The 16353-nt window shown below is 34.5% G+C and overlaps 1 protein-coding gene across 1 annotated transcript; it reads left to right on the top strand.

Annotated features, from left to right (window-relative positions):
- Positions 1 to 1110: 1110 nt before the first annotated feature.
- LOC132547816 (uncharacterized) lies at positions 1111 to 6132 on the top strand. The gene is made up of 7 exons (XM_060211621.1): positions 1111 to 1441; positions 1816 to 1950; positions 2286 to 2645; positions 3036 to 3146; positions 3482 to 3979; positions 4280 to 4471; positions 5918 to 6132. The coding sequence occupies exons 1-7, from the start codon at positions 1111 to 1113 to the stop codon at positions 6130 to 6132; spliced, it is 1842 nt and encodes a 613-aa protein (XP_060067604.1).
- Positions 6133 to 16353: the final 10221 nt, after the last annotated feature.

Below are 16353 nucleotides of genomic sequence, written 5' to 3' on the forward strand. Positions count from 1 at the left end.
ATTATCGGCAAACTGTTACGACGAATTCAACGATGAGATATGTGGTTATCTAATGCCGCAATGTTACAACCCAGATATCATCAGGAAATGTAGAAGTACATGTGGATATTGTGGAAAAGACATTCCTGTCGGTAACTGTTTCTTAATCGAATATAATCAATGTCTATTCAGTTTAAATACTCTTCGTACTGGAACTTCTTTTCCAGTACATTTCAGCTCTATTTATAGGACTTTTAAGATTTGTTTTATTACAAATCGACTTTTTTTATATTGACATTTCCGTTCTACTTTTGTACCTACTAAACGTTTCGTTACAAGGCAGATCATGGGCAGATAATATATCACACTGAAAAGGAAGCGCTTATTTCGCACTGATCAAATGTAACTATTTAACTGACAGCAACAAATGAGCAGTTCAAAAGTTGAAATTATTTCCAAATATTACGCAAACTGACGTTATTTCACAAATGTTTCAAAGGGGCGTCTCCCATTGTCAAAATATATCGTTCATTTCCGTCGATTTTCGTCATTGCCTTTATCTTTCCGTCTCAGTTTTATCCTTCAAATTCTATAAGTAAATGTTTATTTTTCAAGCAAACGTTTGTTTTTCAGCAACAACACAAAAAACATTTTCATACAGTCCTGGAACCGTGCAACACGCCACTATCATGCCATCACAAGGGGGTCTTACGTTGCCAATCACTTACACGACACCTTTGCCAACAACAAACTGGTTAACATTTGCTCCATCCAGTGGTAAGTTTGTACGATAACGAACAGCTTGAATTTCTATTCCAACTATTAAATCATTCTCAGAATGAGACACAACAGATGCAGGTGTTTGTAGTTCCATATCATCCCCTCTATTACATTGAGCATTTATATTTACTTTGTGTGATGAGTACATTGGATGTTCGTATGTTTTCAAATGCATACAATTGATTTTTTCTAGAGGATAAGACAGATTGTTTAAAATATATTCATAAATCGAAAATTCGATTTAAAATATTAGATGGGCTTATTCAATTCTTTTCATACTAAGATACGTTCCTTTGTATTTATATCATCATACAATTCCTAGCCCCTTGTACTGACACATGTTGTGACGAGATGTCGGCCGAGTTCTGTGTGTTTGCCAATCAATGCGACAGCTACAGTGTGGCGCTGAAATGCAAACTGACGTGTGGGTTGTGTACACCAGAAGGTGTTGTAACAAGCAAAACGGAAACAACGACTGATTCTGCGCAAGGGGAGGTATCTAACACTATTGTTGTGAAAAAACGACAAGCGGATTCAACAACACCGTCAACAGAGACACAAAACTGTTTTGACGAATTTAACGATGAGATCTGTGACTATCTTCAACCACAATGCTATAATCCTGATATTATCCTAAAATGTCGAAAGAAATGCGGATACTGTGACAAAGACGTTCCTGTCGGTAAGACATATATATATCATCACTAGTATATCCTCAATAGCATTAATATCATACAGAAATACTTATAAGCTAGCTTTTATTTTTGATTTCGCTCAGTTGGTTTTAACTCTACGAATATATTATATACATAACAATCTAATTACACAAATCAGTGGTTATCATTTCATGTTTCAAGGAGCTTTGAATCCAAGAGTCCTAATTGCTAAATATATATTAATAAAAAATGTCACGTTCTGATATGAAAAAAACATGGTTATTATTATCATATATTTCATTATCTATATATTGAAGTCAATTTTACTTGCCCACGTTAAGAGACGCAATTTTTATCAAGCTTACATGATTTGAAATTTTGTCTTTATATCTGTTTATAGAGACAACGCAAACACCATTTACATACAGTCCTGGTACCGTCCCACATGATACTCTAACACCAGGGGTCGTCACTACAACAACACAAGAGGGCGTCACTACAACAACTAATGGACTGACATTTTCGCCATCTACTGGTGTGTTCAGTGATTATGAAATATAATTTTCTTACTTAAAATTATGATGTTATTCAAATACCCAAGTGATCTAACAATAGTTTCATTTTCCAATTGGTTATGTAAGGTATTAATCGATATTTGTTAAAATTGGTCTTAAAATCTGTTTTAAGTGTTGTACAAAAGACACACAGCTGAATAGAATGCCTGGGCATATTTAGAAATGACACTGATTTTAAAACCTTGATGAGTAATTGTACAGATATTAATTTTATCAAACTTTTCAATCATCTGAATAAATCATTAACTGTTTTCTCAAAAGATAAAGATCTTTGTTGTTCTTGTTGTGTTGACAGCACCTTGTACTGACACATGTTGTGACGAGATGTCGGCCGAGTTCTGTGTGTTTGCCAATCAATGCGACAGCTACAGTGTGGCACTCAAATGCAAACTGACGTGTGGGTTGTGTACACCAGAAGGTGTTGTAACAAGCAAAACGGAAACAACGACTGATTCTGCGCAAGGGGAGGTATCTAACACTATTGTTGTGAGAAAACGACAAGCGGATTCAACAACACCGTCAACAGAGACACAAAACTGTTTTGACGAATTTAACGATGAGATCTGTGACTATCTTCAACCACAATGTTACAATCCTGATATTATCCTAAAATGTCGAAAGAAATGCGGATACTGTGACAAAGACGTTCCTGTCGGTAAGACATATATATGTCATCACTAGTGTATCCTTAGTAGCATTTATATCATACAAAAATACTCATAAGCTAGCTTTTATTTTTGATTTCGCTCAGTAGGTTTTAACTCTAGGAATATATTATATATATAAATACCTAATTACACAAATCAGTGGTTTTATTAGATGTGCGTTATTATTTCATTTTTCGAAAAAACTTTGAATTCAAGAGTCCTAATTGCTAAATATATATTGATAAAAAATATCACGTTCTGATATGAAAAACATGGTTATTATTATCATATATTTCATTATCTATATATTGAAGTCATTTTGTAATTACCCATGTTAAGAGACGCAGTTTTTATCAAGCTTACATGATTTGAAATTTTGTCTTTACATTTGTTTATAGAGACAACGCAAATACCATTTACATACAGTCCTGGCACCGTCCCACATGTTACCCTAACACCAGAGGTCGTCACTACAACAACTAATGGACTGACATTTTCGCCATCTACTGGTGTGTTCAGTGATTATGAAATATAATTTACTTACTTAAAATGTTGATGTTATTCAAAATACCCAAGAGATATAACAATAGTTTCATTTTTCAAATAGTTATGTAAGGTATTAATCGATATTTGTTAAAACTGATCCTAAAATCTTTTTAAGTGTTGTACAAAAGACGCACAACTAAATAGTATACCTGTGCTTATTTAGAAATGACATTGATTTCAAAAAGTTGATGAGTAATTGTACAGATATATATTTTATCAAACTGTTCAATCATCTGAATAAATCATGAACTATTTTCTCAAAAGATAAAGATCTTTGTTATTCTTGTTGTGTTGACAGCACCTTGTACTGACACGTGTTGTGACGAGATGTCGGCCGAGTTCTGTGTGTTTGCCAATCAATGCGACAGCTACAGTGTGGCGCTGAAATGCAAACTTACGTGCGGATTGTGCACACCAGAAGGTACAACGTCAGAGAGTCTAGTTACAACTCAGGTGTCATCGACATTTTCGTCTCAGCCTTCGTCCGTATTAAACATGACTTCGATGACATCGAAAGCGCCGACGACAGTGTGTGAAGACAATGAAAAAGACAATTGTATAGATTTATTGCTACAGTGTGATGATCAAAACATAGCACAACGCTGTCGAAAGACTTGTGGAATTTGTTCTGTAGGTACAACGCAAGCTTCATACCAGTCATCCGACGTTGGCACATATGCGATCAGAAAAAAGCAGTTGGTGCAAACTGAACCCTTATCCTATGATGATGCAAAGTCTTCTACTACAGGAAGTTGGGTAACAACTGGAAGTAGCAATTTAACAACGGGTTTACCACGTAAGATAATTATATGTGATGAAGTTTGTACCATACGACATAACTCGGGATAGTTACCGTTGTAATGAGGGAGATAAGAATACAAATTTTTTTTCTACAGCAGAAAATGATAGTAAAGAAAAGCTGAAGCCTGCCTAAAGATATAACAAGTTACTTCAAACAAAGCATAGTTATAGTCACGTGGTCACTTATAACATGTGTAGTAGTCGGCATGTAGAAATATTCGTTCGTTTCTATGTATGTATGTATGAATGTATGTATTAACACTTGTCAAATATACATATTATATTTCTCATTAAGCAACTCTGACCTGCAACAAAATGGCGGACGCCCAGATAGTGGTGGCCGACCCGGTTAACCGAATCTGCTATTACCAATTTACGCAGGACGAGAAAGTGGCGGAGGCCAAGGCAAGGTGTGGTAGGGCCAATCTACACTTAGTTCATCTGGAAACGGAAGAGGAAGAACTTTTTCTCAATAAAAAGCTACAAGGTAATTATGTTACTCAATAAAAGCGTAGTTAAAAGTCATTAGAATGTAAGTATTTAAGATGTTCAAAACTTATCATTTGTCTTGTTCCGTGATACCTTGCTGATAATGCTATATGAATGGCCATTTATAAATATTTACTGATAACTAATTGAATATCACTTTTTTATGTTAATGACCTTAGCAACTATGGAACAGCTGACTGAGAACATATTGACTAAATCAGATGATCTGACCACACGGGAACATTGTACAAGATTTACTTGCCGAAATGTGTGCTATTAAAATCCAATGCATTTATTTTGTATGTATTCTGTCTACCAATGTCACCAACATTGTTTAAAACGTTACACTATGCAATAGAGCAGAAGCGCAATTGAAAGTGTTACAAAGCTTCGAAGCGACTATGAAGTAATACAGAGATTTATCGGCTACTTTTTTCCTTAAGTACCAAGCTACAACCGGATTTATAACAAAAAAGAGTGTCGATATGAAATCTAGGTAGAATTTGTGAATAATTTTATATCAAATATTTCGTTAATTCTACTTCTTACCATTTGTATTATTATATATCTATATATATATATATATATATATGCGTGCGTGGGTGCGTGCGTGTGTGTGTGTGTGTGTATCTGAATTCCATTATGCTAATTCATTAGATATGAGTATATAAATCACTCTCCATTTGTAACTGCTTGATTGTAGAGAAACTCTTTAAAACATATTCGAAACAATACATCTATTTAAAAACAATACATTTTTATATAAATATTTTATATAAATTATATCAATCAATCTAACTAACAAGCGGGTACCATGCAGGATGGCATGCCACTGACAAAGCTGATGGTACTACACTGAATCTGCGTACATAATGTTGTTTTGGGTACTGCATAGTATTGTTTGATTCATTTAGTCATCACAACACACTCTTACAGCCATCAATGAGAGAGCTAATCTTTTACTGTCTGTCTTGAAATACTTCAAGCGGAAACAAATGATATTTTGCAAATCCTTATATGGTTTTTTTGTTATAAGATAATGAGATTCTATTTTTCAAGTGGATAGATCTGAAAGGGAGGCTGTCCACATACAAGGACGCTTTAAAATACGGTTTTGATTATCAGTACTATTCTAACCGTGGTACATGCTTATCCTTATCAAACTGATCAACTGTTTGTCTATCCATTCATCCGTCTGTCTGTTTTATAATTTAAGTTCTTCACCAATGTCAATACAATACTGATCGTACTTTCTTTCATCAAAACAACACAAAACGATCTATTTAGTGGACAACCTCAGTAAACTCTCCCTTCTTATCTTTCTCATCTTCAGTTGCCATCATGTGTTACCGTTTGTTATTTCGTATTGTTAGATAACGGTCTATTGTAAGTCGTTGATTTATGCGTTCAAATTATGATGACGTGTACTCCTATTTTTCTATAGCCGCCGGTCATGCTGACCAGTTCTGGCTTGGTCTGGAGAAGATAAGTGGACAGTGGGTGTGGGTGGACGGTCTCCGCCATACACCTGTGACGTCAGAGACTTACTGGGAAGGATCGGATGATGGTAACTTTGTCTATAACACTCTCAAAGATCACTGGAAAAGAGCCACTGACAGCATGTATTATAATACTGTGTGCGAAGATAACATGCCCTAGTGACGTCATCGGCTTCTCCCACGAGCTGCCAACCGGAACACAATAAATTTAACATCATTAATTCAAAACATACTAATGTTTTCGTGAACATATAGTCTTTTTTAAGTATTTTTAAAATATGTTTAAGTGTCAAATACCTGTAATAAAAACCTGTAATCCGCTATGAATCACTGTGACTTTTTCAGTGGTGTTCCAGGGAGAAAAAGAGTTACCAAACTCTATGGACGAAGTCATTTCCCTTTAAACTTAGTCTGAATAAGATAACTGTCTAGTCATCGAAACGTAACACATAAATCCCTCAGTGATTTTATATTTACTACAGAGTTATCTCCCTTATTCCGGTGACTGGCGTTACAGTATCCATTCTATGTTCGGAAGTGTAGAAAATCTGCCAATTTTCAGACGCCAGTAGTACGTTCTGGTTCTGACACTTGTTTCGGTTTCAATGATTTCAATGTTTTCATCAATGGCATGACACGTGATACTCGAGTTAATATATATATATAATCCTATAATAAATTGATCTAATCGGAGTCGGGACTTTCTACCTATATAAGGTACTTCTACTACTCATATCAACACTCTTGCCATATTCATCCATTTTCACATATGTAGTTTAAAAATGTCAAAAAAATATTGTGCTCTCCTTGTTCAAAACTAAATGAATTAGAATAGGAAATAGTATCCGACAGAGTTACCTCCCTTATTCCAATGACCGAACTAATAGAACAAACAAGTAAGCATAAAGTCATATTTCAACACTTACAATATTTCATAATTGAACAATATCACTTTTAACTCTTCCAAATTACATATGTATTATCCAGGTATATGTACATATTCGTAACATTCATCTCAAATGAAATACAATTCTAACGGATTTTGTTTTAAATAAATAAACAGACATATATAGCTTATTCCCATAACGTAAAGTGACACAACACTCAAAAACTCACTTTCATTATACTAACATTATTGAGTCATACTTAAATGGTTTTTCACATAAACATCTTACTAACCGATGGGAATGAGAGTTCTACAAGAAGGTAACAATATCCCTATTGAGTTAAAGTGGTGACATTTTGAAAGGTAAAGAAGACAACAAAGAAAATTCCGACATCTTAACGGAATCAAAATTCAAACCCTTTCATGAAACCAAAAAATGAACAAAAGAAAGATTTACAGGAGACAAATGAAAAGGAGAATAAGACCAGGTGTTCGGGAAAGCTAAACATCTTCTTCATCGACCCAAGTAAGTTGTGTCTTGTTCCCAAATGAGAATAATGTAAACAACACTGAAACCACTCAGTATACATACGATCATCAAAAATATGTCCAGATTTATGTTGAAAAAAGAAATAAAATATTTCGTAAAGAGATTTATGATTGTGTGATTGTCCATAAGTTGTCGACGTCTTGCACAAAATCGTGATACCGGGAACAAATCCTAGAATACCGAATCAGCTGAAAGATATGTTCGGGATGCAGGGCTTTTATTCTCTATAAATGAAATAAAATCACGATTAATTTCAGATTCATAAGTGTCAGCCCTGTCCTTGCTTTTTGCTTTTTGTTTAAAGACAAGACGTCCTCAACATATTTGAAAGTGAAATTGGAGTACTTCGCAAGATCCATAGGACTTGTTTGGATAGCTCTTCGACAAATTTAGTTTCGTGTGAAAATGAAATCGAGTCAATCAAGAGAGGGGAACAATATAATTGGTAACTAGCACCTTGACTAGATATCAGTGTAGTCTGTGACTAACGTATTGACTAGCGACCAGCGTTGTTGATGACCAGCACCTTGACTAGAGATCACTGTAGTCGGGGGCTAACTCTGTGACTGGATAGCTTGTAAGAATTTTGAAAATCATATAGAACCCAAAAACTGCAAAAAGAAATATATATCTATTTCAAGTATTCTATTTATGAAAATTATTTGTATCATAACGTACTCGTAGCATCCGGCATTTAGACAGCATAGGTTGTACCTGTATAGGGCTTTGTAAACCCCAGCTTTCAGACAACATTTTATCCGAATAAAGCCTTTGTAAAACCCAGATTTTTGGACAACATATGTTGTATTTGTATATGGCCTTAGTGACATCCAGCCTTCGGACAACAGAGGTTGTATCTGTGTAAGGCCTTCGTAACACCAAGCCTTCGGGCAACAAAGGTTGTATCTGAATAAGGTCTTTGTAACACCCATCCCTCAGACAACATAGGTTGTATATGTGTGATAAGGCCTTCGTAACACCAAGACTTCGGACAACAATGGTTTTATCTGTATAATGCCTTCGTAACACCAAGCGTTCGGACAACATAGGTTGTATCTGTATAAGGCCTTTGTAACACCAAACATTGCGACAACATAAGGTTAACTGTTTAAGGCCTTCGTAGCAAGCTGCATTCGAACAACATATTTTGAATCTTTATAAGGCTTTTGCAACACTCAGCATTTGATCAACATAGGGTGTATATATGTTATAAGGCCAAAAATTGTGTTTTCGGTTCCTGCCTGAAAAAAGGATCGATAGGACGTTTGTGTTTCATTGTTTATGACGATGACATCTCCAGTACGTATGCTTAAGTGTTTCAGGTTTTTTTGGAAATGATAGTTTTTTCCTGTACCGAGTGTGCCGAGTTTCTTTGCGAGGAGAAGGGGCAGGGGTATATAAAGAAAGTTCACAATTAGAACATCAGTCAATATCTGTCTAGCAATGCAAATTTTTCACATTCAGAAAAGATGCATACGTGTTCAGAACTCATTACCTCAATTCTCTGTTGCTGATGTTGTAAATATCTGATGTCCATTTCTTATTCAGTATTTTCCATTCGTTTTATTGTCAAGTATCAAGTTGATAACATTCCAAATATAATTACTCCTAAACCAACTACAATACTAAAACTGAAATAACGTCCCAGTCACTTTTGATGGTCAAGTGATTGTCAATCTGACATCGGTCTACATGTCTCCGTGAATTAACCTTAGGGTACTGATACGTCTGAGGATTGCCAGTAAAAACTGTATGGGCAAAATTACAGTATTTTAACTGGTTGGAGACAATGAGAACTGTGTCCTATTAGAAACACAACACAGAGGGTTGCTTACATTAAATTGAAATTTACACATATTATTCCTATATACATGCGATCAGATGTGATCTTGACAAAAAAATACATATTGAATTTGCCAATCTGTTCTCCATATTGTTTGACAAAAGCTGCTTCCCAACAAAACATCATCGACTGCTGTCGTACTGATTATGTTTTCATGACACAGCAAAACAAGTGTTTGAAGTGTATAATTCAACATATTAACTATTTGCCTGAAATATTCATCCCAGAATGAAACGAAGAAATTTTCTTCGAGAAAGGTTATATTCAGCTTTCCAGAACAAAGAAAAGGTCCATCTATCTGTCTGTTCAAAAATGCTGAACACTTCAGTTTGACCATTTTCGAATAACCATTAAGAAGTAAAATATTGTTGAGTATTTAACCTTCTTTGTTGCCAAGCAGTGTCACAGAGAGTGTATGAAATACCCGCAAGTTTATATATTTCTTAATATAACTTTAGCATTAGATACAGTAACGCCAAATTATAGATTAAAGTGCACTCATTGAAATCATAGATAAAGAGAAACTATAAAGCATTCTCCATTTCCCTACAAGTCATATTTGACATTGTATGACAGTATGTATTTGTCCTGGTAGATATACCTTGTTGTAGAGGTCGATACACGTGTATGCTGTTGTTAATTACTGATGTATTAGACACTATTATGCGTCATGGGGAAATATCCTTGACAAAAGGCTATTACTGTTCGATAGGAAACTATCGCAAACTATGGCGCCAAAAATTATCCAGAAGTCCCACGTCTTGTACATCTTGTAACTTTACACTAGTTTCTAACAGAAAGATGTCATTCACAGTGTCCTACATTACAAATTATGGACTGTTAAATAATAACAAATATTGCGTTATCTTAAAAACAATAATACAAAAAAATCAAGTTAAGTACTGAGAAAAAGACACCCATGATTAATAGGATCAAGTACGCATAAAAAGAAAACACCCAGCTTTATCATCCTTAGCTAATTGGAATACCGTGGGTGATATGAAATTAAAATAAGTCAACGGTAGCTTTCTGTTGTTTGGTGTAAACATTTCAACAATTTTTTCCCCTGTTGTAAATTCTTTCTGATATTTCCAAAACAATACCAACGACAATTCTGAACTGACTGGTGCTAACAACAGTGATTGGTAGAAAATATAACAGTAACGTTATCGTGATAAGTTTATTGGCAAATTAATGACACTACTACGTTAGTCAAACGAAAGTGCATTAATATCTTTTTTTTACTATCAGGTATATATCAAAATCAAATAGAAATGACGAGAAAGAATTTATAGCAATATGAGCTTTGTCATGCTATTAGGAACGAGGTCAGCAGCAGCAGTATGCGTCTCCCAATTACGACAGAAAAAAGTCGATATATATGCAATTATATTCACCACATGCCAAACCTGATATAATTGCCTTTATATCACATCAACTCTAGTAGCATTTTACCCATCAATCGGCCGTGACTGTCATATCTACAAGCTTTTGGTGTTTATCATTTGAAACCCTATGGCGTACATATGTCTTGTTGATCCAATTAATTATCCTTACATCAAGTTTTATTGCGAAACCGAATATAATGATATCACACCTGATCCTGTGTTCAATATGTTTCAATTTGAGATAATTTTTTCAGTTTGTATAATACGTTAAATAGAGAACACGTCGCACATTGTAGAAGTGGAATTAACGACGTTAGTGGAGTATAAAAGTACTGATAATACTCTAATATACTACATTCGAGTAAAATCTTACAAGTGACTTTTGGGGTAAACTTAACTTCGAGCGCATATAGCAAATATCAAATTGAACATTTATATATAATATTTGCTCGAAATATTACACTTATATGCTCCTGGGAGTTGTCACGTGTTGTATTTGATGGGAAATATCTACTAGTATACACTACGTGATGGAGTTAAAACTATGGCACAGGATACATAAGGATATTCTTGCCATTGACAATGGGATATAAGATTCACAGCTCCATCTATCGGCGTTTTACGAAAACTTAGTGGGAATTTCACAACTGTAATGAAATCTCTCGCTCTAGGGAGTACATTAACTTGCATTTTTACAGCTAAATAACATACTCGTGGCCATGATTTATATTTATTTATTCAAAGTTGTTCAAAGTTATCTCTCCTAACAATGTAAACAATTGGACTCGTACAATAAAATTTGTAACCTATTTGAAGCTTCAGGCTTCCAAAGATCTAAAAAAAAAATGGTGAGAGCGGCGATCTCTTGCAAGAATGATATAAAAAGTATTTTGACTCTTTTTAAAACCCTATAGATAAATATATTCCATTAATGACATTATATATGAAAAACTAACACAGTAAAACGGTATTTCCATAACCTCCCTAATAACAAAATGTGTGTTTTGTAAGTAAATATGTTACTGGAGTATTTAATAAAATAATTAAAACGATAAGAAATCCTAACATAAATATAGCTTCTGGTAAGAGGTTATGTTCTTAGTTCCTGATAGTGGAATTGTAAACCTACCAAAGGGGTGTAAGTTTTAGTAGTTTGGAGGTTTAATTAACAAAGGGACGTAAGTTTGTGTAGTTTGGAGGTTTTATTAACAAAGGGACGTAAGTTTGTGTAGTTTGGAGGTTTTATTAACAAAGGGACGTAAGTTTGTGTAGTTTGGAGGTTTTATTAACAAAGGGACGTAAGTTTGATTAGTTTGGAGGTTTAATTAACAAAGGGACGTAAGTTTTAGTAGTTTGAAGGTTTAATTAACAAAGGGACGTACGTTTTAGTAGTTTGAAGGTTTTATTAACAAAGGGACGTAAGTTTTAGTAGTTTGAAGGTTTAATTAACAAAGGGACGAACGCTTTAGTAGTTTGGGGATTTTATTAACAAAGGGACGTAAGTTTGATTAGTTTGGAGGTTTAATTAACAAAGGGACGTAAGTTTTAGTAGTTTGAAGGTTTTATTAACAAAGGGACGAACGTTTTAGTAGTTTGAAGGTTTTATTAACAAAGGGACGTAAGTTTTAGTAGTTTGGAGGTTTAATTAACAAAGGGACGTAAGTTTGATTAGTTTGGAGGTTTAATTAACAAAGGGACGTAAGTTTGTGTAGTTTGAAGGTTTTATTAACAAAGGGACGAATGTTTTAGTAGTTTGAAGGTTTTATTAACAAAGGGACGTAAGTTTTAGTAGTTTGGAGGTTTAATTAACAAAGGGACGTAAGTTTGATTAGTTTGGAGGTTTAATTAACAAAGGGACGTAAGTTTGTGTAGTTTGAAGGTTTTATTAACAAAGGGACGTAAGTTTTAGTAGTTTGGAGGTTTTATTAACAAAGGGACGAACGCTTTAATAGTTTGAAGGTTTTATTAACAAAGGGACGAACGCTTTAGTAGTTTGAAGGTTTTATTAACAAAGGGACGTAAGTTTTAGTAGATTGAAGGTTTTATTAACAAAGGGACGTAAGTTTGTTTAGTTTGAAGGTTTTATTAACAAAGGGACGTACGTTTTAGTAGTTTGAAGGTTTTATTAACAAAGGGACGTACGTTTTAGTAGTTTGAAGGTTTTATTAACAAAGGGACGTACGTTTTAGTAGATTGGAGGTTTTATTAACAAAGGGACGAACGCTTTAATAGTTTGAAGGTTTTATTAACAAAGGGACGAACGCTTTAATAGTTTGAAGGTTTTATTAACAAAGGGACGTAAGTTTTAGTAGTTTGAAGGTTTTATTAACAAAGGGACGTAAGTTTTAGTAGTTTGGGGGTTTTATTAACAAAGGGACGTAAGTTTTAGTAGTTTGAAGGTTTTATTAACAAAGGGGCGTACGTTTTAGTAGTTTGGAGGTTATATTAACAAAGGGACGTACGTTTTAATAGTTTGGAGGTTTTATTAACAAAGGGACGTACGTTTTAATAGATTGAAGGTTTTATTAACAAAGGGACGTAAGTTTTAGTAGTTTGGGGGTTTTATTAACAAAGGGACGTACGTTTTAATAGATTGAAGGTTTTATTAACAAAGGGGCGTACGTTTTAGTAGATTGAAGGTTTTATTAACAAAGGGACGTACGTTTTAGTAGTTTGAAGGTTTTATTAACAAAGGGACGAACGTTTTAGTAGTTTGCGGGTTTTATTAACAAAGGGACGAACGTTTTAGTAGTTTGCGGGTTTTATTAACAAAGGGACGAACGTTTTATTAACAAAGGGACGTAAGTTTGATTAGTTTGGAGGTTTAATTAACAAAGGGACGAACGTTTTAGTAGTTTGGAGGTTTTATTAACAAAGGGACGAACGTTTTAATAGTTTGAAGGTTATATTAACAAAGGGACGAACGTTTTAATAGTTTGAAGGTTTTATTAACAAAGGGACGTAAGTTTTAGTAGTTTGGAGGTTTAATTAACAAAGGGACGAACGTTTTAGTAGTTTGCGGGTTTTATTAACAAAGGGACGAACGTTTTGTAGATTAGGTTTGACGTACGTTTTAATAGATTTTTATTAACAAAGGGGACGAACGTTTTAGTAGTATTGCGGGTTTTATTAACAAAGGGGCGTACGTTTTAATAGATTGAAGGTTATATTAACAAAGGGACGTACGTTTTAGTAGATTGAAGGTTTTATTAACAAAGGGACGCACGTTTTAATAGATTGAAGGTTATATTAACAAAGGGACGTACGTTTTAATAGTTTGGAGGTTTTATTAACAAAGGGACGAACGCTTTAATAGTTTGGAGGTTTTATTAACAAAGGGACGCACGTTTTAATAGATTGAAGGTTATATTAACAAAGGGACGTACGTTTTAATAGTTTGGAGGTTATATTAACAAAGGGACGAACGCTTTAATAGTTTGGAGGTTTTTTTAACAAAGGGACGTACGTTTTAGAAGTTCGGAGGTTTTATTAACATATTATTGACATTTCATGTCGTGTTACAACATATGTACAACTGTTTTGTACGATATTAGTTAGAATAACAATCTCAAGGGAATGTTTAAATCTAGATGTTGATGCATCATTCCCAGTGATATCTGTGTTTCAATTCATAATTTTTTCCTGGAATATTTGTTTGTGTTACAAATGACACTAACTTTCATGCTGCATTTTGTTTTGATAAGGTCGATAATGTATCATCGCTTTACTTCAAGATTATGCACATTGTTAGTTTCTCAACTTTAATCACCAGTAGGTGTCATAATTATGAATGGCTTTATTGAGAATCTGTGCATCTGCAATCAGAGTAATGGTGTAATTGATAGAAGCTCTGATTGCGTAACTACGAGCTCAGGTTTCAACAGACTAATAGCTTTGCTTTTCCTCGAGAGGGTAGGTTTACTACTTCCCTGTACGCAATGTATGTTTACAGAAACTTAAATAAACTTGGAATGGTGACTCACCTGGTCTGAAGGATTAGCGTCTGGACCAGTTCTGGTATTCTTACCTGGTTTTTCACACAAATTCAGGTACCGAATTTCGGATGTGTATGTTTGAATTGGTCAAACCAGTGGATCAGATAATAAGTACAGAATATTAAGATCAGATGCTTCAAGATCCTGTGTTAATGCTTATTGCAAATAGTAATTTCAGATCACCATGTGATAAGACAGAAAGACATACATCTCTCAAACTAAGCCTTTCTGTCATATTATTCATTGTAAAAAACATGCATTCTCTTAATTAAAGGAATAGAATAGTTACCATGGCAATAAGATAAACAAATAATACCGAACCTGAGATAAAATCAGACAAATCTAGTGTATTAGTCAGTCGCCATGACAACTAAAATAACACACATATACATGAAGCCTCAATTAGCTTTAATAACGACAGCGCGTGTCATTTAAGAGATACGATTGATGTGCTCAGCAATCAGAGGCGACGAGGAGATACAGTCCCGTCATATATCCGTCATCTGAGTCAGAACAAGACCTTACCTCGCTTTCTTTTCTTAACCAGGACTACCAGAATCCAGAGCACCCTAGAAGCCCAGCGGTACTATTTTTTATATTACAGTTCATTCCCGTTAACAAGAACAGCAAACGAAAACACTGTTTTTAAATGATACAATTCAGTCTAGAAGCGAATTCAAAATTGACCAGGCACTGGCAAAATTAAACTCCTACTGAAGGTCTCTATAGCTGTAAATAGGATTGAGCGCCAGTGGTCAGTTCGTAGTTCTGTCCTAAGGAGCGTAAACGTGTAGACAAAACGACACAGCACTCAAAAACAAGAATTACACGGGTCATAGTTTGAGTAGCGCAAGTTAGATTAGCTGATGATAAAAAACAAATTCACAATTATGATAACTGACCGACCTTGATTAGAGAAAATTAAGACCTGAGTATAAATTTATCAACAATCAGGGTCGAGGTCGATATTATGTTTCATGTATGATTACTGGCTTTTCCGACTGACACAGCCGTTGAACAAAAACACTGATGTAACCACTTCAGATGCAGGAGATCAGAGTAACTTTATAGCACTAAACACCGTAGTACATTCCTTTGTTTTCACATATAAGAACACTGAATACTGCCTATATTTTAACAAATATTGTTAAGAGTATCATATCAGGTTTTAATGAAGGAATCTGTAATTAGATAAAAAAAATAAAACATGACCCATCTTCGGCAATGGAATATTTTTGTATATACATTTGAGCGTTTTCTTTGATGATTTTATGTTTTAATTCTTTTATTTTGATTCTTTGCTCGAAAAGTCTCGTCAACTTAAAAAAACTCATTTCATGAAATATCGCTCAGAGAGGGAGCAGAATTATCAAAAATCATATGTAGTAATTGTATTGTACTGTTTTGATAAAGTTCAAGGATTTTACTGTATATTCTTGGGAGTTGCCCACAAGTGCTATGTGTACCGATTCTTCTTACTTCAACCTACACCAAAACCAGGGACGTATAATACAGATACGTCCCTGCCAAAACGTAGAGAAGTAAACACCATTTTTCTCCACCTTTTTACTCTAGCGTATCTGGTTGACTAATCAAGTCGCACTCTCTAATAACAGTGTACTGTTGATTATCCCAGCAGGAAGGTAATTACGATCCCAATTAAAATCGATCGGCAATGGTTACAAAAATAGCTCCTAAACTTTGTGATCAACCGTCTGC

This window comes from Ylistrum balloti, unplaced genomic scaffold, assembly GCF_031769215.1.
Source record: "Ylistrum balloti isolate Yb309-2 unplaced genomic scaffold, AGI_CSIRO_Ybal_v1 Utg369614, whole genome shotgun sequence".
Classification (NCBI taxonomy): domain Eukaryota; kingdom Metazoa; phylum Mollusca; class Bivalvia; order Pectinida; family Pectinidae; genus Ylistrum; species Ylistrum balloti.

Bases quoted from the DNA above. Each gene is read 5' to 3' on its own strand.
- LOC132547816 (XM_060211621.1), top strand. From the start codon at position 1,111: ATGTCGGCCGAGTTCTGTGTGTTTGCCAATCAATGCGACAGCTACAGT. The intron at 1,951-2,285 runs GTGTGTTCAGTG...TTGTGTTGACAG, and splicing joins GACATTTTCGCCATCTACTG to CACCTTGTACTGACACATGT. The intron at 4,472-5,917 runs GTAATTATGTTA...ATTTTTCTATAG, and splicing joins TCTCAATAAAAAGCTACAAG to CCGCCGGTCATGCTGACCAG.